Source organism: Sapajus apella, unplaced genomic scaffold, assembly GCF_009761245.1.
Source record: "Sapajus apella isolate SASKATOON/1434 unplaced genomic scaffold, GSC_monkey_1.0 scaffold1, whole genome shotgun sequence".
Classification (NCBI taxonomy): Eukaryota; Metazoa; Chordata; class Mammalia; order Primates; family Cebidae; genus Sapajus; species Sapajus apella.
Genome location: NW_022436941.1, coordinates 61,736,965 through 61,760,241, shown reverse-complemented (window position 1 = coordinate 61,760,241; position 23,277 = coordinate 61,736,965). Strand labels below are relative to the sequence as shown.

General features: G+C 39.3%; 1 protein-coding gene across 2 annotated transcripts in view; it reads left to right on the top strand.

Annotated features, from left to right (window-relative positions):
* Positions 1 to 957: 957 nt before the first annotated feature.
* Positions 958 to 23,277, top strand: part of SCAMP1 (secretory carrier membrane protein 1) — a 119,132-nt gene continuing 96,812 nt past the window's right edge. Inside the window, exon 1 of one of the 2 annotated variants that reach the window (XM_032277534.1) lies at positions 958 to 1,179. In XM_032277534.1, coding sequence (XP_032133425.1) covers positions 1,123 to 1,179 — 57 coding nt within the window. In that variant the 5' untranslated portion in view covers positions 958 to 1,122. The remainder of the gene's footprint in view (positions 1,180 to 23,277) is intronic. The other variant, XM_032277545.1, reaches the window with a different exon arrangement.

Genomic DNA, 23,277 nt, shown 5'->3' with positions numbered 1-23,277 from the left:
ATCCTTCCAACTCTCAGGTACCCACCAAGTCAAAAGAATTCTGGCTCCCTGTGGCTTGATCTAAAAGCTCTCTGTAGCTTTTGTTAGGGGAGAAGAGGAAAGTGAGGTTAACAATGCTCTCTGAATAAGTTTCCAGGGTGGGGGTGCAAAGAATGGTACAAATGAATTTCTTACACATCTTTTGATAATCTCATTCTTGCTGTTGGAAAAGATTAGGGAAAATCCAAAACTGTCTATTTTGTGCCCAAAATAACTCGAAGGCCTTGATCTCTGGGCTCTTGTCATTCCTCTCCCCACCATTTCTGAAGTAGCCATTTTGCAGATTCCGGAGGATGGGAGCTGGGGCCGGCCCCTGGTACTGAATCTCAACTCCTTCACAAGGCTCCTCGGATCAAGTTGGGACCGGCGGCGCCAAGGCTGTTCTCCGTGATTTAGCAGCAACCTAGAATCGGGGAGACCGGAAGACGGGAGGCCGGGATTCTCCGGTGGGGTCAGAGGTGAACAAAAATCCTTAGGCGAGGCCGCGTCCCCGCCCCAGGGATGTGATCTGCGGAAGGAGGTGCAGAAGCCTCTCCAGTCCCCGTCCTCCACAGTCTAATGGCCTCGGGGTGAGGGGCCCGCGACTGGGGCTGCCTCCCCCAACCTGGCAGGTGTACGTCCATCTCACAAAATGCCACCACTTCTCTAAGTCACGCTGGGCTCGGGGAACTGATTTGAAACCGGTGTTCAGAAGCCCGAGCCCGGCCGGACATAGCCGGCCTCCGGACGACAGCGGAGAGGAAGTGTGCACTCCCCGAGAGTCCCGCGGGCTGTGGAAGTGTGGGACGCTCCTCCTCCGCTCTCAGTTCCCGGCTTCTCCGCCCCCGCTCCCTACTTGGTGGCAGCCAAAGTCTGGAGCGTGGGGTCCAGATCCGGAAGAACGGGACTGCAAACGCGAGCAGCGCCGCGGCCGGGAGCCGGTCGCACCGGGCATGCTCAGTGGCGCGGCCGGCTGGGTGGCCCGCGAGCTGCACCCGGATCTGCTCGGCGGCGGCGGCGACGTGAGCGCGCAGGGGGGCGGCGGCCTCGCCTCGTCTCACTCTCTGCGTCTGGGTCGGGTGGGTGACGCCGAGCGCCAGAGAGATGTCGGATTTCGACAGTAACCCGTTTGCCGACCCGGATCTCAACAATCCCTTCAAGGTGAGCTGCGGCCCCAGCGTCTCCTGCCGTCGCGACGCGTCGTTGTCTGTGAAAACGGACGAGTTCCTTCGCGTCTACTGCACCTGCCCCTCGGCTCCCCTTAGCAGCCCAGAGAGGGGCGCGGGGCTGCCGTACCCCATTTGGAGCCGCGTCCCGACCCCCGCGTCACTCGTTTGGGGTTTGGGGGGGAACCTCCTCAGCTCGTGCCCGGCCGTCCTTCCCCATGTCCCCGACTGGTGGGGGTCGTGCCCGCAGCTGGGACTGGGCCCGCGCGCCGGGAGGGGTCCTGGCCCGCCTCTCAGGAGCGGGGAGAGTGAGAGCCGAGGGCAGGTGGAGTCACCCCTTGTCAGGCAAGTGTGGCTGGCAGGGCCCGGAGGCGGCGGAGGGGGGCCCGGCCTGGAGTGGGGTTGTCATGGGGACCCGAGGTGGCGGCGGCGGAGAGCTGCGTGGGGGTATTGGCAGAGGTGTGGAGGAGGAGAGAGGTGAGGGCGCCGTGTGCTGCAATTAAAAAAAAAAAAAGGTTGTGTTTTTATTTTTTAAACTTGTGTTGCATCCAAATACCACCAGTGGCGCTGCCATCCCCCCTCTCCCTGTAAGGCTGAGGTTGAGGGTATTGATAACAAAGCAAAAGTTAAAAATAAATAAACATATCTGGAAAACAATAGTGCACGTGGACAACCTCTTCCCTCCCCAGCTGCTTCTAGCAAGGTAAACGATGGGATATTTTCCAAGCTCCTGGTGCGTCACCGGTTCTCTGGGCTATACGAGGATACCATTTCCCACTTGAGCTGCTTTTCTTCTTGGAGTCGACCTTATCAACCCCAGCTTCGGAAGGGCTTGGCACAGAATCCCGCAAAGGAAGGCGGCTGAGATGTTCATCGTCTGCCCTTAAATGAATGCAACATCTAAATAACTCTCTCTTTAAAAGTATTCTGGATTTCCTAATGAGAGTAACTGTTAGCACGTGTAATTTGTTCCCAACTGTTAGTTGAAGTTACTTCTCAATCTCCCCTGGCCTTGTGCAGTAGTTACTTTAATTTGCAGTCCCATAAAATGAAACAGTAACTCTAATTTGTGATCACACAAGTGTCACTTCTGGCTTGTTGAGTTTACATCTTTTTTGCTCCTGGTTTTATCTCTCATTAAGAATCCTGGAAGAGGAAAAATATTTCTCCTCTGATTATTCCTGATAATTCCAAGGAGGATTATTTTAATGAAATTATCCTGATTGACAACTCGACTCACTTTGTAGCAGTGTAGAATTAGACTCAGTCACTCTTTCATTGTCCCTGTTGTCACGGGGACAATGAAAATTCGGTAAATTCAGTACAACTGGCCTGTATCTTTCAGTGACATGGTTGCATTTTAAGACTTTCTTTTTTTCCTGGCAGTTTTGTTTCAATTTGTATTGGACTTGCTTCCATGTTGTGGAAAATCGGGTTATTCTTAAATCATAGACTTTCTTAACAGACCTTTCATAAGTTGTTAAATGGGTGTTACTTTAAAATATTTTGATGATAAAACATCAAGAACCTTAAATTAGCCTTTCCTAATTCAGATAATTCATTGATGCCATTTATTCAGCATCTGATGACTTGGCTGTGTATTTTCTACTTGGTCATTCCATTTCATGGTTCATTTCATATTAACTGGCTCTCTTGTTAGGGTGAGATATTGTCTTCATCTTAGCCCAGACTGTCCTTTTGTGACATCTCATATTGCCATGACACTTTCCTCTTCTGACATTCATAAGGTTGCCGTAGTAATTGTAAACCCAAGAGTTGTTTTAAATACTCATTCATTGTGGCATAACATTATAAATCCTTTTTGTCTATATAAGTGGATGTACTCAAAGGACAATGAGTATTCAAGTTTGTAAAATGCTTCAGGGACAGATCATTTAGGTCTAAAGAAGACTTGATCTTACACACATTCCTGCTTAGAATCTGTCTCTGTTTTTGGTGACTGTTAATCTCACTGCCAGTGTATCCAACCCTTTATTTTTCTATTTATGTTCCCCTGCCCCCCTCATACAGCTTTATATCTATATTTTGTTTTCTTTTTACTTTTGCTTATATTTATGTAAAAGTCATTTTTGAAATAACATTTGATACTCTGCTTAAACCTGAAATGTTCCCAGACTCATTTGTGTTACTTTATGATCATTTTTTAAAAATCTGTTTTCGTTTTCAGTAATTGAAGATAAAGCTTTTATTTTCAAGTATATGCTATGTTGCATTTGGTAACTGTGCTAATTTCTTTTCCATTAAATCCTGTTTGGTTTCCATTGCCTTTTTCATTTTTTAGCATTTCTTTTCTTCACTTTTATGTTAGGAATACTTTTGCAAGCATCTTCATTTGAGCCATGTCATGAAAGTAGTTTGGTCTATTCTCCTTATGTAATATAACCATAGTGGTTTACTTGATTTTATTGGTTGTTGTAAGGTTATTTGCTGAATTCAATTCATTTTTGTTGTTGTTGTTGAGCCCTTGCTTTATATTCTAGTGGTTTTGCTAGGCTCAGTGAGTGGTTTTATGAAATTTGAATGGTTTTCATTGCGCATCAAGAAACTTGAAATAACTGGAAATCTGTAGTGATCCAAAAGAAAATAGATGATTAGTTATATAGAAGTTTCTGAGGATCCACTCTTGAGCTGTTAAAATGAGGTGTTAAAGCTAGAGAGAGAAAAATGTTTTCTGTATAGTCAACATGTATTTATTGAATAATTGCTGTATTCCTTCATTTTTTTCTGTTGTTTATTCCTTCAACAAATTCTAAAGAAATATTTCTGTCTTTGAATATTAGTCTAACAGTGAGACAAATATGCTTGGAAAATGAAATAAAAGGGGAGAGTTTAAAAACCAGCAGAGGTCAGCAATATAGGCTCTTAGAAGTTAGCGTAAGAGTGTATGGTTAAGTACCAGAACAAGTGCAGTTTGTTCACAGGAGGGAGAAATTAGTAAGTGGTGAGAAAATCTTCATGCTTTCTAATATACTTTTGCATATTAACATAATTGATTGAATTAGATCATTTTGGAAATAAAATTTAAATTAATGTAATTTTTAAAATATGAGGAGAATTAGAGTTTCACAGCTCGGAAAGCAAATTCTTAAAATATATTCAGTCAGATCTTGTAGATTAAAAAAGAAAGCCCACAGAGGCACACTTGCTCATTGTCTTATGCCCGTGTGTCAGTAGTATAGAATTGGCATTAGAACTTAGGTTTCCTGATTTCTAGTCCATTGCTGGTGACACTATATGCACTCGCTGGTTGCATTTTTGGTACCAAAATTCTTGTTTTGTATTTGGAGGTTAGAGTTGAGGCTTTTGTGGAGAGGCAGCAGAGGATAGGGTTAAAAAGTTTTGGCTCAAAAATTTGAAAAGCTCTGGGCTTGATCCTGGCTTTGTCACTAATTGGTTTTGAGACCTTGAAAAGTTACTTAACCTCTTTAAGACTCAGTTTACTCTTCTGTAAAATAGGATAATAGTACATTCTCTGTAGGATTGTAAATAGGATTAGTTGAACATACATTTAGCATATAGTAAGAGCTCAATGTATGTTGTTTTTAATTAGGTACTAATATTTAGTATTAATAGTAATTTAAGAAATTCTGTTTAATCTCTGTATGCTCAGCTATGAGTTTAGTGAAATTTATGTTACTTTTGGATCTGCTGGAGTGCTCGTAGTAGCTGTTTGGCTGATCATTGTCAAGGAATCAAAGCTAAAAATAATTAAGTGCTTTGCCGTACGTCAACCTGCTAGACTAGACAGGGTTGTCTGAATTCTGGTGCTTTTTCACAACACGTAGTTCCTCCCTAATAAAATAACTCCATGTTAAAATTGAGTGCAGTGTCTATTTTGTTTGGCCCCAAAAATTAATTTTAGTATGTTGAATTTTTTTTTTAGAAATGGTCTAAAATTTAGTATTCTCACTTATGTTATCTTTTAAGTTACAGTAATCTAGTGGCGTTCTAAGAGTTGAAGTTGAAAATTGAAAGTGACCCATAATTCAAGTATGTCATCCATTTGTCTTAGTCTGGGCTGCTACAACAAAATGTAGTACCTTACAGTGGGTAATTTATAAACAACAGAAACTTATTGCCCAGACTTCTGGAGGCTAGGAATTCCTGGATCAAGGTGCTGGCAGATTCAGTGTGTGGTGAAGGCCTCTTCCTTATTGATGGCATCTTCTTTGTGTCCACATAAGGCAGAGGGGAATGGCAGCTCTCTGGGGCCCTTTTCTTTTCTTTTTCTTTTTTTTTGAGCTGTAGTCTCACTCTGTTGCCTAGGCTTCAATGTGGTGGCATGATCTTGGCTCACCGCAACATCCACCTCTCGAGTTCAAGTGATTGTCCTGCCTCAGCCTCCCGAGTGACTGGGACTGCAGGCACCCACCACCATGCCCAGCTAATTTTTGTATTTTTAGTAGAGATAGGGTTTCACTATGTTGGCCAGGCTGGTCTTGAACTCTTGGCCTCAAGTGATTGGCTTGCCTCAGCCTCCCACAGTGCTGGGATTACAGGTGTGTGCCACCATGCCTGGCCTCTGGGGCCTTTTTTTTTTTTTAAATAGGGATATTAACTCCATTCTTTCTTTTTTTTTTTTTTTTTTTAAGTTTTTTACTTTTTTTTTTGACAGGCTTTTTTGGTTCCCAGGGGAACTCCAGTCTTTTTTTTTTTTTTTTTTTGAGATGGAGTTTCACTCTTGTTACCCACGCTGGAGTGCAATGGCGCGATCTCAGCTCCCCGCAACCTCCACCTCCTGGGCTCAGGCAATTCTCCTTCCTCATCCTCCTGAGTAGCTGGGATTACAGGCACGTGCCACCATGCCCAGCTGATTTTTTGCATTTTTAGTAGAGACGGGGTTTCACCATGTTGACCAGGATGGTCTCGATCTCTTGACCTCGTAATCCACCCGCCTCAGCCTCCCAAAGTGTTGGGATTACAGGCGTGAGCCACCGCGCCCGGCCCTCAGCTAATTTTTTGTATTTTTTAGTAAGGACGGGGTTTCACCATGTTGGCCAGGCTGGTCTCAAACTCCTGACCTCAGGTGATCCACCCGCCTTGGCCTCCTACAATGCTGGGATTACAGGGGTGAGCCACCGCGTCTCGTTGACTTTTTTTTTAAGAACAATTTTTGAGAACCTATTCAGATTTAAAATGACTTTTTGGCCGAGGCGGGCAGATTGCAAGGTCAGGAGAGCAAGACCATCCTGGCCAACATGGTGAAACCCCACTCCTGCCTCAGCCTCCTGAGTAGCTGGGATTACAGGCACGCGCCACCATGCCCAGCTGATTTTTTGTATTTTTAGTAGAGACAGGGTTTCACCATGTTGACCAGGATGGTCTCAATCTCTTGACCTCGTGATCCACCCGCCTCGGCCTCCCAAAGTGCTGGGATTACAGGCTTGAGCCACCGCGCCCGGCCAGGAACTCCATTCTTAAGAGCAGAACCCTGCTGATATAATCACCTCCCAAAGGCTCTGCCTTCTAATACCATCGCGTTGATGATTAGGTTTCAGCATGTGATTTTTAAGGGAACACAAACATTCAGGCCTTAGTACCTTAGTTTTCATTTTATCAAGAATGTTATCCATCTTATTTCATTTACATTGACAGTGATACTTACAAGTTAATTTCACTTCTCCCTTCCCTGTTTAAAATTTTGAGGCCAGGCATGATGGCTCACCCTTTTAATCCCAGTGCTTTGGGAGGCCAAGGAAGCAGGATTGCTTGAGCCTAGGAGTTTGAGACCAGCCTGAGCAACATAGTGAGACTCCAATCTCTACTAAAATTTAACAGCTAGCTGTGTATGGTGGTGCACACCTGTAGTCTAAGCTACTTGGGAGGCTGAGGCAGGAGGGCGACAGAGGGAGACTCTGTCTCAAAAAAAAAAAAAAAAAACCCAAAAACAAAAAAAGATAGATACATAATTTTGAGTTTGGAGATTGGATAGCACTAGGAAAGGATTCTGAGGATTTTCTTTGTGATTGTCACACTTCTAAAACTTTTATCTTTTAACATTAATCTGGAACATCGTGGTTGTAGTTTGTGGGCCTGTGTTATTTTACATTCCTATCAACTGCATAAATTCCTGCTTGTTTTTCCTCATGTTAATTTTTTTTGAAAAGCACACATTGACCTGCTGTTATATTTCGTCAACTTAAGATGCCATCCTTTGTAAGATGCACCAACATTACCTTATTTATCAATCTCACTTATCTGTTGCTATGTAACAATCCTAAAATATAGTGGCTTAAAATAACAGTTATTTGCTTACTATTCTGTATTTGAGCTAGACTTAGCTGGGCAGGTTTTTTCTTTTGTTTAATGTTCTTTCTGGAGTCACTCAGGTGGATTCGGTTTCTTGGTTTATGGTTTCAGATGTTGTTAGTTAAGTGCTTGCTGGCTACCTGGAGATGTCAGTGGGCACAGCAGTTGATTCTTTTTCACGTAGCCTCTCTACTAATAATAAGTGGGCTTTGTGCATAGTAGCAGCAGTGCTTCCAGAGGGCAAGAACTGAAGCTACAAGGCTTCTTGAGTCATAAGTCACTTCTGCTATATTCTGTGGGTCAAAATAAGGCACAAGTTTAGCCTAGATTTTAAAAGGAGTGGTGAGCAATAGGCCCCACTTCTTGACTGGAGGCAGACCTATGAACTGAAGATACACCCAGCATAAAATGGCGAGGCAGTCATAGGATAATTTCAGTGGACACTCTCATTCAAATAGGGACAGCGTGGGAGGCGTGTAGCAGTTGCTGATCCATAGCAACTCTGAAATCTAGCCAGGCACTTTGGGGACAATGAGTGTTCCTTGATTGGGGACACATACCCAGTTCTGCTACCCGGTATTGGTTCCTTCACCTGTTATTTTTTCTGTTATTTTGTCTCCACCCTCTGAGAGGTCCTTTATTTATTTTTCCTGTAAGAATAAGCCCTGTTGCAGCTGAGTAGCATTTTTGGCCTGCTTCTTGCCCATTGAAAATTGGGATCCCAGACGTTTCTATTTATTTTGAACTGTTTCTTTAGTCCAGGCTGGCACAACTCTCTTAACAGTTTCTTTTTAGTCTTACCAGAGTTCAAACCAGGCCTTAAAAACCACATTTGTCATTCTTTTTGAGACAGTTTTTATTTAGGGTGAAGTATCAGTTGCTATGGTCAATATTCTTAAGCTATTTAGAAAACATTTTGTCTAGGTCGAACGTCTCATATGGCCAGTGCATGCTTTCAGGGAGGTACAGTGGAAGGCTGCTGCTGTAGGAGGCTGCTGTGCCATGTGACAAAACTAGGATTTGAACATAGTTTTATTTTGGTCCTGTAGCTTTAACTAGATTTGAGATGATGGTGATTCTGAAAATTTTGAAAGTAAACTGTTCTTGTGTTGATATTACCAAAACAAGTTTTTTTGGAGTACAGTTAATATTTAATAGTGCTAAATGCAGATCCAAATAATTTATTGGTTTTTTCCTTAGTATGAACCACCAGTGTGATATAGTTGCTAAAAAATATATATTGGCTTAATGAAATTAGTGATCAGTTCTTAAAAATTCTGCAATATTCTGTTCTAATCTAATAGCTGGGTATTATTCTTAATTGTAAGTGCATATTTAAAGAGTAGTTGGAAAATAACTAGGATACCCCCAAAGAGGACAATCAGAATGGTCATGGGACTGGAATCAAGTTCTAGGAAGAACAATTTAAGTTCAAATTAGGATTTAGTCTATAGAGGGCTAAAGGGAAATAGGAGGGCTCCCATTACGTACTTATAGGGTTCTTGGTTATGTGAATAAAGTTATTTGTTGCTTCAGAAAAAGAATCTAAGGTTAATTGTCAAAATTTACATAAAGGTAAATTTTGTCCGAACAGATTTTTAAAAATCTGCTAGCACCGCCTGACAATGCTTTTCTGGTAGGGCACTCTCCAGCATTTGCAGGAATTTCGAGCAGAAGTTGGATAACCTATAGAGATGCTAAAATAGAGATTTTTGTCTAAAGTTTTTTCTCTACTTTGAAACTCTTTATTGTTCCATTTCTGTACCTGTATGGACCACATTGTGAATGCATGCAGCCATACCTCAGATACTGCAGGTTTGGTTCCAGATCACCTTAATAAAATGAATATTGCAATAAAGCAAGTCTTGTGAATTTTTTGTTTCCCATTGCATGTAAAACTTATGTTTACAGTATATTGTAGTGTATTAAGGGGGCAACAACATGTCTAAAAAATGTACATACCTTAATTTAACAATACTTTAATGCTAAAAAATGCTAACGATCATTAGAACCTTCAGTGACTCATAATATTTTTGATGGTGGAGGGTCTTTCCTTGTTGTTGATGGTTGCTGACTGATCAGGGTGGTGGTTGCTGAAGGTTGGGGTAGCTGTGGCAGTTTCTTAAAATAAGACAGTGATGGAGTTTGCCACGTCAGTGGACTCTTTCTTTCATGGAAGATGTATCTCTAGCATGCTGTGCTGTTTGATAACATTTTACCCACAGTAGAACTTTTTTCAAAATTGAAGTCAGTCCTGTCACACCCTGCCTCTGCTTTATCAACTAATTTTATGTACTGTTCTCAATTGTTTGCTGTCATTTCAACAATATCCACAAGCATCTTCATCAGGAGTAGATTTCATCTCAAGAAAACACTTTCTTTGCTCATCCATAAGAAGCAACTCCATATCTGCTTAATTTTAATCATGAGATTGCAGCAATTTAGTCACATCTTCAGGCTCCACTTCTAGTTCTCTCATTGTTTTACCATACCTGCAGTTACTTCTAACACTGAAATCCTGAGCCCTTTTAAGTCATCCCTGAGTGTTAGCATCAACTTCTTTCAAACTCCTGTTAATATTGACATTTTGACCTTCTCCCATGAATCATGAATATTCTTAATGACATCTAGAATAGTGAATCCTTTCCAGAAGGTATTCGACTGACTTTTTCCAGATCCATAAGAGGAATCACTATCTATGGCAGTCATAGCCTTATGAAATTTATTCCTAAAAGACTAATACTTGGAAATTGAGATGACTCCTTGATCCGTGGGTTGCAGAATGGATGTTACCTTAGCATGCCTGAAAACAATGTTAATCTCTTGGGTGGTCAGGTGCACTGTCATTGAGCAGTAATATTTTGAAAGGAATCTTTTTTTCTGAGCAGTAGGTTTCGACAGTGTGCTTAAAATATTCAGTATATCATGCTGTAAATGGATGTGTTGTCATCCAAGTTTTGTAGTTCCATTTCTAGAGCACAGGCAAAGTAGGTTTAACGTAGTTCTTAAGGGCTCTAGGATTTTTGGAGTGGTACATGAATACATTGGCTTCAACTTAAAGTCACTAGCTGCATTTTCCCCTAACAAAGGAGTCAACCTGTCCTTGGAAGCCAGACAGCAACATCTTCTCTCCAGCTCTGAAAGTCCTAGATGGCATCTTCCAATATAAGACTGTTTAATCTCCTTTTGAAAATCAGTTGTTTCGTCTGGGTGTGATGGCTCACGCCTGTAATCCCAGCACTTTTGGAGTGGTTTACCTGAGGTCAAGAGTTTGAGACCAGCCTGGCCAACATGGTGAAACCCCCTCTCTACTAAAAATACAAAAATTAGCTCTGTGTGGTGGCATGTGCCTGTAGTCTCAGCTCCTCTGGAAGCTGTACAGGAAAATCGCTTGAACCAGCAAGGTGGAGGCTGCAGTGAGCCAAGATTGTGCCACTGCACCTTGCACTTTTATGTTATGGAGGCAGCTTCTTTACTTAATCCTTGTAACCAACCTCTGCTGGCTTCCAACTCTTCTGTAGCTTCCTCACCTCTCTGAGCTTTCACAGAGTTGAAGAGAGTTAGGACCTTGGTCTTGATTAGGTCTGGATTAGGCTTTGGTTTAAGGGAATGTTGTGGTTAATCTTCTATCTAGACTGCTCAAACTTGCTTCATATCTGAGAGAAGGCTGTTTCGTTTTCTTATCACTTGTGTGTTCACTGGAGTAGCACTTTTAATTTCCTTCAAGAACTTTTCTTTTGTATTCACAACTCTTTGGCCCAAAGAAGCCTAGCTTTGGCCTATTTTGGCTTTCACCTTGTCTTCCTTACTGAACTTAATCGTTTCTACATTTTGATTTTAAAGTGAGAGATACATGACTCTTCCTTTCACGCGAACACTTAGAGGCCATTGGCCTAATTTCAACATTGTTATGTCTCAGGAAATAGGGATACCTAAAGAGAGGGACAGAGGTGGAACAGCTGGTTGGTGGAATAGTCAGGTCACACACAAACTTTTTTTTTTTTTTTTTTTTTTTGAGACAGGGTCTTGCTCTGTTTCTCAGACTGGAGTGCAGTGGAGTGATCTCAGCTCACTGCAACCTCTGCCTCCCAGGTTCAATTGATTTTCCTGCCTTAGCCTCCCAAGTAGCTGGGACTATAGGTGTGTACCACCATGCCCAGCTAACTTTTGTATTTTTAGTAGAGATGGAGTTTCACCAGGTTGGCCAGGCTGCTCTTGAACTCCTGACCTCAGGTGATCCGCCTATCCTCGGCCTGTGTTGGAATTACAGGCGTGAGCCATTGTGCCTGGCCAAGATGTTTATTAAGTTTGTAGTCTATGGGCATGGTTTGTGGCAACCCAAGACAATTACAATAGTAACATCCAGTATCACTGATCACAGTTCACCATAGCAGACATAATGATAATGAAAAAGTTTGAAATATTACGAGTATTACCATAACGTGACACTAGAGAGTGAAGTGAGCACATGCTCTTGGGAAGATGGTGCTGCAAGACTTGCTTGATGCAGGGTTGTCACAACCTTCACTTATTATTTTTTTTAAAGGCAATATCTGTGAAGTACAATGAAACTACGTATCCCTATATTTTCTCTGTTCTAATATATCTACTATATTGGATATTGGAATTGAGTGTGATCATTTCAGCTAGAGGATGCTTTATGTTTAGAGACCAGCTATGCTCTGAGCTTCAGATTCTGCTGAGGGAGCAGCCCTCATTGGTAGCTTTACACATATGTGATCATGGCCTCTGTGGTGTGACTCTTGCCACTGTGGTCTCAGCTGACTGATCTTAACAAAGGTACTTGTCCAAAGCAGTGGAGTAGCAGTAATCTCACCAGGGCTTTTTGAAGGCCATTTTCAAGAATTCCTGTCCCTCTTTAGAGTTGTGTTTTTTTTTTTTTTTCCTTTTGAGTTGGAGTTTCGCTCTTGTTACCCAGGCTGGAGTGCAATGGCGCGATCTCGGCTCACCACAGCCTCCGCCTCCTGGCTTCAGGCAATTCTCCTGCCTCAGCCTCCTGAGTAGCTGAGATTACAGGCACGCGCCACCATGCCCAGCTAATTTTTTGTATTTTTAGTAGAGACGGGGTTTCACTATGTTGACCAGGATGGTCTTGATCACTTGACCTCGTGATCCACTCGCCTCGGCCTCCCAAAGTGCTGGGATTACAGGCGTGAGCCACCGCGCCTGGCTGGAGCTGTTTTTTAACTAGAAGGGATGTGCCATGTCATGAAGAATTTCAGTCTCTGTGAAACTTGACATTCTTCTTTCTGTACATATCTTTAAAATATTCTCCTGCTCCTAGCATTTGGGGTGACCTGAGTGAATCTGTCTGTTTCGACCAGAATTGCTAAACAATAAGTGTAAAGTAACATTTTATTGCCAAAACTATGATAGAGTTAAGCCTGTATTTAGACCTACAGTTTTTGGTGGTATAGTGGAGTAATACACTTGCAAATATTGTAAGATGTTTTTAAATCACAAGGGAGAATTTCCCAACTTTCAATAGGTGTGGGGTATAGGTGACATGGAGTTTGGTTGGATTTAACTTTGTAACAAGTCTGCTTAGCCACTTTCATTTTAGTTCACTTGTTCATACTGAGGCAGTCTGTAATGTCCTACAGCTTCTGACTTCATATGTGTAGACTGGTGCTGAAGTCCCTGTTCTCTTTTCTGCACAGAAGCCTTGCAGATCTATACCCAGGGAGCAATCCATTAATCCCCTTCTCCTTGGCATTTAGCTTTGGGTGCTTTTCAGAATTAGTAATTTATCAGTTGCTGGGCACTTAAGTTGTTTCTGTTTTTTGGCTATTATGGATAATGTGTTCATAACCATTCCTGTGCAAGTGTTTTGTTTGAACACCTGTTTTAAATTCTTTTGGGGATATATACCTGCAAGTGGAATTGCTTAGTCATATGGTAACTCTGTTTAATCATGGAAGAACTTGGAGACCCTTTTCCAAAGTGGCTGCACCATTTTATATTCCTGCTAGCAGTGTACGAATATGTAGATTTCACTACATCTTTGCTAATACTTGTTATTACCTGTTTTTTATTCTAGCCATCCTAGTGAGGGTGAAGTGGTATCTTGTGGTTTTGATTTGCTTGCAGTCTGCTGTTAACTGGGGATGTTGAGGATCTTTTCATTTACTTATTGGCATTTGCATATTTTCTTTGATGTCTGTTCAGATCCTTTGCCTATTTTTAGATTGGGTTGTCTTTTTTATTACTCAGTTATAAGAGTTTTTTTTTTTTTGAGACGGAGTTTCGCTCTTGTTACCCAGGCTGGAGTGCAATGGCGCGATCTCGGCTCACCGCAACCTCCGCCTCCTGGGTTCAGGCAATTCTCCTGCCTCAGCCTCCTGAGTAGCTGGGATTACAGGCACGCGCCACCATGCCCAGCTAATTTTTTGTATTTTTAGTAGAGACGGGGTTTCACCATGTTGACCAGGATGGTCTCGATCTCTTGACCTCGTGATCCACCCGCCTCGGCCTCCCAAAGTGCTGGGATTACAGGCGTGAGCCACCGCACCCGGCCTAAGAGTTTTTAGTATATTCTGGATACAAGTCCTTTATCAGGTATGTGATTTGTGACATTTTTTCCCCCATTTTCTGGGTTGTCTTTTTACTTTGTTGATAACATCTTTTGAAGCACAAAAACTTTTAATTTTGTGAAGTCCAAATTACCTATTTTTTGTTGTTTGTGTTTTAGTGTCATATCTAAGAATCCTTTGCCAAATCTGAGGTAAAGAAGGTTTATCTTTGTGTTTTCTTCAAAGAGTTTTATAGTTTTAGCTTTTGCATTTAGGTCTATGATTCATTTTGAGTTAATTTTTGTATTTTGTATGAGGCAAGGTCAACTTTATTGTTTTGCATGTGGTTATAATGGTTGTTCCAGCACCATTTGTTGAAAAGATTGTTCATTCCCTATTGAATGATCTTGGCACACCTGTCAAAAATCTCAGTATTCTTAATCTATGTTCTTGAAAGGGAGATGATGTATTTTATCTGAAGAAGCCCTCATATTTTATGCAAAAATGGCTTGTACATACCTGGTGACTGTTTTCAGAGTATATATTAACTTGCCCAGCTTCTAAAATTGCCAGAGCTACTGTTGGAACTGCTTCTAAGTCTTCGAATACTTTAATGCTTAAAAACAAGTTTAATAGCAGGTTTTACATTTGGCTTTAGAATGTGGTTATGAACACATTGTCAGTATTACCAACTTGATACTTTTCCTTTTTTTAAAAGAAACAAAAACAAAAACAAATGCTTCTTAAAGAAATACTTCCATTTATTTTACAGAATACAGATGAGTTACATGGTACATTTTTGCATTATAAGCAGAAATATTGGAACTCCTTAAACTCATAAAGCAAAGGATAAATGTATATTACAAAGTGTTATGCATTTTGAGTATTGCTGAAATCAAATTAGGAAGGAAGGATTTGTGATAGTTATAATTGATAATTATAACTTGATAATAGAAAAAACATTTGAATGCAAATAATTTAGTATATGTAGCTATTAATGATTTTTGCTTCTCAAACAGTGACAACAATGCATATTGTGGAAGCATTCTATACGTAGCAAATACTGTAAGTTCCCACTTTCTTCAAGAGAAATAAGCAGTGGCTATGTCATGCTAGTGGCAGCCATTTAATCTGTGGAAATCCTCTAATGGTGATTAGAATTCTCATATGATAATTTGGAATACATGGAAAGCAGTGTCAAGTGAAAGTGGCAGGTAACAGGAAAAGAGCAACAGGAGTATTGGCCAGTCGTGGCCAGGAGTTGGTATACAAGGTGTGATTTTACCACCATTTGGCACTTTTTATAAATGAATTCTAAATGGTGGTTAAGCTTCCAAAACCAGTGCTTAGAATCATAGTGTGTAGCACGAAACCTAAGCATTTGCTACAGTGATGTATCCAAAGAGATGGAAGGTTCATTTGTGAGATCAGGGATTCATCCCCTGCTGGCCTCCTATGACTTTGAAAGTAATCATAACCTTAAAAACTATTAGCTCAGATATAATAAAAGAACATTAGATGTCTTTTTCAAAAATCTCCAACCAAGTGCACAACTTTCCAACATTTATATGAAACCTCCATATCACAAGGTGATTTGTCATAACAGTGAAAGAAGTTCTCACTGTTATCCTCACTTCAAGTCATGGCATATAATAGTTTCTAAAATCCCTGAGCTTGGTAAGGCAACTAGTAATTTGCATGTCTTATTTTTGTTTCTGTGTCTGTTAATACCAGAAAGTCTGAAAGTTAATAAAAAATTAATCTGCTTAGAAAATACAGGCAGGCCGGGCGCGGTGGCTCACGCCTGTAATCCCAGCACTTTGGGAGGCCGAGGCAGGCGGATCACGAGGTCAAGAGATCGAGACCATCCTGGCCAATATGGTGAAACCCCATCTCTACTAAAAAAATACAAAAATTAGCTGGGCATGGTGGTGCACGCCTGAAGTTCCAGCTACTCGGGAGGCTGAGGCAGGAGAATTGCTTGAACTTGGGAGGTGGAGGTTGCAGTGAGCCAAGATCTTGCCACTGCACTCCAGCCTGGTACCTGGCGACAGAGCAATACTCTGTCTCCCCCCCGCCCAAAAAAAAAAAAACCAAAATACAGGCAACTTTGGGGTAAAATAAATAATAATTGCATGTTGCAACAAAAGATAATCTTGCATTATTATTTATTTTCTTTATCTGTTATTTAAAAAGATTCCCATCTTTATTCTGATTCAAAAGGAGAACTCCTGGAACTATTAATATAAGAAACAACAACTAAATACTCAAGGTAGAAAAATTAATTTGCCTGTGGTCACCTAACTAGGAGGTAGAGAAGCAAACCTTGAGCAGTGTGGTTCCAGAACTGACCTTACCTACTCTCTTATGCTAGTGGAATACAAACCTCTGCAAAGTTCATTTACTCCTTCCTCTAATCTAATACCAGGCTAAGAACAGAAATGTTTGCCTGCAATATGTATGGTTTATAGAACTTTTTCTTATGAACTCAACTCTAAAGTGCTGGGTAACTTCCCCTGAGATTCAGCTATAAACATTTCCATTAAAAAATGTTTAAATTAAATAGAAAAAGCATGTATTACTACTTTCAAGCTTTGGGAATACATTAATTTGCATTTTTGCAATATGCTGCTTACCTTGGGCTTGCTACATCCAATATAAAACCAAAAGACCGACTAACTCAACCTAAAACAAGCATCCATAGCTGTAGGAAAGTTGCCACATGAGGATAAAATTACACCTTTATTTTTTAAATATTTCTTAAGGATTTTCTATCGATCTAAGACATGCTTATATTGTCTGAATGTTCAGTTCTTTGTCCTACTGATTGCTTTAAGAAGTAATTTGGTTTCTTGCCACTGCTATATCTTTAGGCATATTATCTTTTGTTGACTATAGTTTAGTCAAAGCTTGTTTTCATGTAGTTCGTGTAGCTCAGATAAGGTGCTACAAAATAGAATGTGAAATTTGGACTATCAGGACTGCCTTTATCTTCCTGGTGTCTGATAGCATTTGCCATCTAATTTCTTTTGTTTTTGTTAGATGACTAATGTGACTTTGAGTGGACCTAATGGTGTAATTTGAAAAACATGCAAAACATATTTTCAGTCTTTATCAACCATTGTATTTAAAATGGAGAGTTCCGGGTGCAGTGGCACAAGCCTGTATTCCCAGCACTTTGGGAGGCCGAGGAGGGTGGATCATGAGATCAAAAGATCAAGATCATCCTGGCCAAGATGGTGAAACCCCGTGTCTTAAAAAAAAAAAAAAAAAAAAAAAAAAAAATTGAGAGTTTGCCAGTTTAATAGGTCTTCATGGTTATTTAAAAGTTTATGTAATTACTGTGACTGCATTGGAGATTAAAGAGGACCAAACTCAGTTGTCTCCAAGAGATTGTTACCATTGAAGATGGAATAAAAGTAGGTTATTTAGCAACATATATAGAATTCCCAAAAATGAGATACTGTGATAGTCACTTGGGATACAAGATAAAGAGAAGTTTCTGATGTAAAAGAATCCACACTTCAGTTGGGAGATACAGTGTGTGGTAAATGCTTTGATGCTAAAGAAACAAGAATAGCATGTTCTTCGTATTGCAGAAACAAAACTTCCTGAGAAGATGAGGCCCGAGCAGTCTTGCCTCAGTTCCCCTAAATGTAGAATCTGAGGCAGAAGGCATATGTGTTGTTATACTTTATTTCTCTCATTTTATAGTTAGGGAAATTTGGACACAGAGGTTAATTTTTCTAAGTTTACTCAGGAATAACAGGACTTGGACTAAAATTGTTTCATGGATTTTCTTTAATGGGGTTAAGATAATATTGTGAGAAATAATTTCTCATGGCAATTGCTTAAAAGTGCTGCTGGCAATATAAAATAAAACAAGGAAAGGACTAGACCTCTCAGTGTCGTTTTGGCTGTAGGCTAAGAAACTAGAATTTCTTGCTTTCTATATTATTTAGGTTTATTACATATGTCATTAATTATCTGTAGGAAATTTTTACCAAATTATATTCACAAATTATGTTTTGTTTCCAAAGAATTATTCCTCTAGACTCTATAGAGTGTACTAGATAATGAAATTATCTTTTGAGGGGGAGGTGCATATAATGTTAGTGTGGACAGACAGTACAACTTAAAGTGATTTGTTTTACTTCCAAGTTGCACCGTCTTTCAGATGCTTACTTAGGAGGTAAATTGGCTTGGGCATGATTGCTTTAGTTATGTTTCTAATTTACTAAGGACTCATTTGGGTCTATAAAAAATAAACAAGTCTCTTTTAGATTTGAGTAAGACTGGTGAGACCCTTTCCATGATGTAAAGTTTTCAAAATCATGATATATTGAATAATTCCTAGTGATTATTAAGTACATATCATGGTTATAAAAGTTTCAGTAAATACATTGTTGTCTTAGAGTTTTGTTGAGATATTTTTAATGGCTTCTCTTAGTTCCTATTTTAAAAAAATGGGGCATTTAGAAATTGTAGTACCGTCCTAGGTGAGGGAATTTTTTTTAAGTATTAAATTCATATGATTATAGTAACTCTGAGAATTATGGAGTAGGAGAAAAATTTAACTCACTGAGGACAGGGCCTTTCAGCTTAGGGCCTTTCCTGTTTAATCAAGTTGTCTAGTATAGTGTATAATCTTGATTGAACTAAGCAGAGTTATTGAAGAGTATTTTAATTATGTTTTATGGAGCAGCACAGTATTTATTATTCATTCTTTTTCTTCTGAGGAAATTAGTTTTGAACATAAATTTATTTTTTTTATTGCATTTTCTTCCAACAACTTGGTCTTTGGATTTAGATTTGGATTCGAATCCTGACCATGTCACTTACTAGCTATATGACTTTGGGTAAATGACTAAAACATCTCTGAGCCAACATTCTCAGCAGTGAAAGAAAGGATATAGAATCCAAGTCATAGAGCTCTTCTGAGGATTACATGAAATAATTAAGAGTCTGGTATCCATGCTAACCTAGATGAATTTTCTTTCTCTCTTTGAATCTATAGCCTTCAGTTTCCCATTAGCTTCCTTGATAGAACTGTAAATGTACATTTTCTTATAAATGTTTAATACATTCAAAATATTACTGTCTTATATCTCATGAAAAAGTGCAATGGAAGTAATGGTGAAAGTCTGCTACTATGTTATGTAAAAATACTGGACTGGAAAGATTCTAATCATGTCTTTTGTCATCTTTTGTAATTTTGAAAAACTTTAGTTTGTCATCTTTCTTTTTGCTAACATAATTGAATTTGTCCAAGTAAATGAAAGTGAAATTATTCTATGAGCCATTTGAATAAATTATAGTGCTTGGATCAGTACTGTCCAATAGAAATATAGTTTCTACCACATATGCAATTTAAAATTTCCTAGTAGCTGTATTAGAAAAACAAGAAAAACCAAGTGAATTTAATTATAATACATTTTATTTTATTCCATATAAACAATCTTATTTCAATACCTAATCAATGTAAAAATTAGAAATATTTTACATTGTTTTGCTAAATCTTTGAAATTGAAAATCTAATTTTTTTAATACTTTTAGCACATCTCAATTGGACTAGTTACATTTTAAGAGCTATATCTGGCTGGTGGCTACATATTTACAGGTAGTACAGGTATATAGCATGTTATAAAATGCATTACTACACCAGTAGATGGCTTTTGCATGCTGTGGGATGTGTGTGATAAAATAATGTCATTTATTATTGCTAATCTAAAGTTTGTCTCAGTCCTTAGCAGTCACTTAATGGTGAGAATTTACTTGTCATTGCAATCTGTTCAATAAATGATTTCACCAGTTTTTTTTGTCCATTCCCGAATATTTAAAAAATTTTCAGAGGCCTCAAATATATCCACTTTCACATTCATTATATCTGTAGGAATGACTCGAGAAGGTTTGTATTTTGAAAACCTAATTCTGGCTCATTATGAAGAATAGATTGGGTTGGGGTCAGAGGATAGGGAGATCAGTAAGGAGGTCATTGCTGTTTACACATGAGAAATACTGGCAGATTGATCTCTGGGATGGAGGAGGATTTTTTTGTTTTTGTTTTTGTTGTTTTGCTTGTATGCATTTTAAAGATAATTGAGACTTGAAATGTGAGGTATCTTGTTGAGAAGAAGCAGTTGAACATATGAGAGAAAAGGATAATTGATAGGGTGATCCTAAGAAAAGGTTGGAAGAGATGAAGCTTAGATATGAAGGTGATTTTTACCCCTACCTTCAGGGAATGGCTTCCTCCTTGCTTTTTCTTCCCTCTTCTTTTTTACTTCCCTTTTCCCTTCTTTTTTTTCTCCCTAACCTCTAGATGATGTGGGAAGTAAGGGAAAAAAAAAAAAAAAAGGCCGAGGCCCTTCTGATGATCAGTAAGACATTATGAAAACTTCTGTAACACAAAGTCATTCCTCACCAGTTAGAATAACAGTAACCACATTTATTGGTTCTGTTTTTGCTTTGGTGACTCATTGGCAACTCTAGTAATTGCTGTTCCCCTCAGCTGCTTTACCTGCAGCTCTCTGCTCCCTTTTCTGGCCACCTTCCTATAACTTAGCTTCTTTTTGTCGCTCTTTCTACCGTGGCTGTTGTCAGCTTTCTACTGCTGCTATTATAGTTCCCAATTTTATGTCTCATATTCAGGCTCTTCAAAAATGGGGTAGAATTGGATTGGTTAGCAGTTAGCCAGTATAGAGTTGCTTCTGTTGGGGCCTACCAGATTTCCTCATGTCCAATTCTAAAGACAGTTGCCTTTGGCACAGAAGCCAATTTCTTATTCTTTCATATGTAACCAAGTTAATAAGGTCACGTGACACAAAGATTGGTCAAAGAACTGCTTCTGGTTGCTTTTCTTAGACCATGTTTTAAGGAAACACGGGTGGGTGTTTTTTGTCCTGTTTGTTACCCGAGATGTGCTATACTTTTTACAATTCTCAGCCATAGGTGGAGAGCTTTTTTTGCTTAATCCTTAACTTATATTTGGTGGTAATGATGATAGCAGCCTCACCTGTAACTTATTTGAATATTTCCCATGTGTAGGAACTATATTAAGCACTTTATATGTAGTAACTCATGAATTATATGATACATTTTACTGATGAGAAAACTGAGGTACAGTGAAATAGGAAGTGACTTGGTTAAAGTTTATAGCTTCTTAGTAATGAACTGGAATTTGAATACAGGCAACCAGCAATATATAGCATAACATTTCTGAACTATGGTTGACTAGAGTGATTATCAAATTTCCTCTTAATTTTAAAGATGAAAAAATGGAGAGAGAGTTTATGTGACTTGCCTAAGGTCACAGAGTTGGTCATTGCCAGGCACTCAGTTTCTGATTCCTAGACTAGTGCTTTTTTCTACTACTGAACAAGTACCCAAGACATAGAAAGTCTTGCATACTAATCATGAAACCCAAACCTGTGTTAGCATATATCATTATAAGTGGATACATAATATATAGCTGTACAATAATTATCTATGTAGATTTTTATGTTATTAGACTACTAGCTAGCTTAAAAATGACATACGTACAGAGAAAAATAAACAGGAGTCTGAGCTTGAATAGTCACACGAGTTGATTGAGTCAGTCTCCTTATTTCCAGCAGGTGAAAGCACTGTCTCTCAGGCTGAATCTTTCAGGTTATGTGTGGCAGTGATTAAGAAATATCCAATTCAGTGCACGGTGTAGAAGAGCATTTGGAATACAGTAAAGGTTCATTGCTCTGGAGGATTTGGTAAAGAAACTTAGATTAAAGATATAAACTAATTTTGCTAGATGTAAACTTCTGTTCTCTTGTTTGGAAAAACATTTGTGTTCATATCCATCTTGATTTTCAGTGAAATATGGAGTAAATATTGTGAAGCAACACTGTGAAGTTAAGTGGCATTACTAAAGGATTGACAGAATAGCCTTGGCTAAACTAATTATGTAAAGATACAACTCTAATGTCTATGCATAGTCAGATCCACATGATATTTAAATTAAACCCTGAAGAATATCTTTACTTGCTACTTAAAAGTTAAGAAACCACAGAAGCCTAGTATGATTCTCTAAGTCAACAAAATAAGACTATCTGAGAATTTTTTCCTTGTTAGGAAATATATGTTCTCAGGCATCGTCCCAGACCTACTCAATCCGAAGTAAGGTACATTCACAGTGACGAACAGCAATTTGGATTTAACGCTGAAGTTTGAGAACCGCAGCCAAAGAAACCAGATTATCGGTTGGAACGATTTCATTTTGATTATGTTGGAGGAGAAGAACATTTTCCTGTCACAGTTTTGGAATTATTAATATTAGGAATTGGAAAGTCCTAGTTTCGTATTTTGTCTTAGACATACACTAATTGACCTTAAGGAAATGTCCTGATCTTGTTTAAGGCCACAGCTTCTTTCTCTGAAAAATGATACCATACAATCTACCAGGAAAGATCATAGCAAGGATTGGAAATATAAGTAAATGGCTGAATACTTAGTAGGCATTAAAATATTGTTTATCATTACTTAATTCTTTTTCCGTTTTGTTGTCTTCTCCCAGTTTAGAGGCTATGGCTTCCTCAACACTAGAGTTGCTAAAGCTAATTTGAAACATTAACTATGTGATAATTCAGGGTATCAGTTCTTTACCTTCCTAAATCTAGTCTCATTCTTGGTATATTGTGTACATACTTTAATGCTTTGTCATCTAATACTGCATTAGGAGAGTGAACTCAGTTCACTTGAGAAAATGATTTTATCAAATTGCCTGTTAACTTCTAGCCTGGATTAATTTCTAGACTCTTGAAGGAAACAAGTGCACTTTAGTCACTGTAGCTGAAAGTAGAAAATTTGAAGAATGATTTTATTCTGGGTCTCTTTGAAACTAAGTTATACCTTATTTATTTATTGGCTTTTTAAAGTAAGATGAATTTTAGCATACTCGACATAATTGGATATATGTATTTGTAAAGTGAGAGTTGGACTCATACTTCTGTGGCACTGAGAGAATGACATTGATAGCATCTATCTCCCTCCATTTTTCTTTTTGAATTAGTTTTTTTCTGTAATTATGAAAACATTTTTTTTTTTTTTCCCGAGACGGAGTTTCACTTATGTTACCCAGGCTGGAGTGCAATGGCGCCATCTCGGCTCACCGCAACCTCCGCCTCCTGGGTTCAGGCAATTCTCCTGCCTCAGCCTCCTGAGTAGCTGCGATTACAGGCACGCGCCACCATGCCCAGCTAATTTTTTGTATTTTTAGTAGAGACGGGGTTTCACCATCCTGGTCAACATGGTGAAAC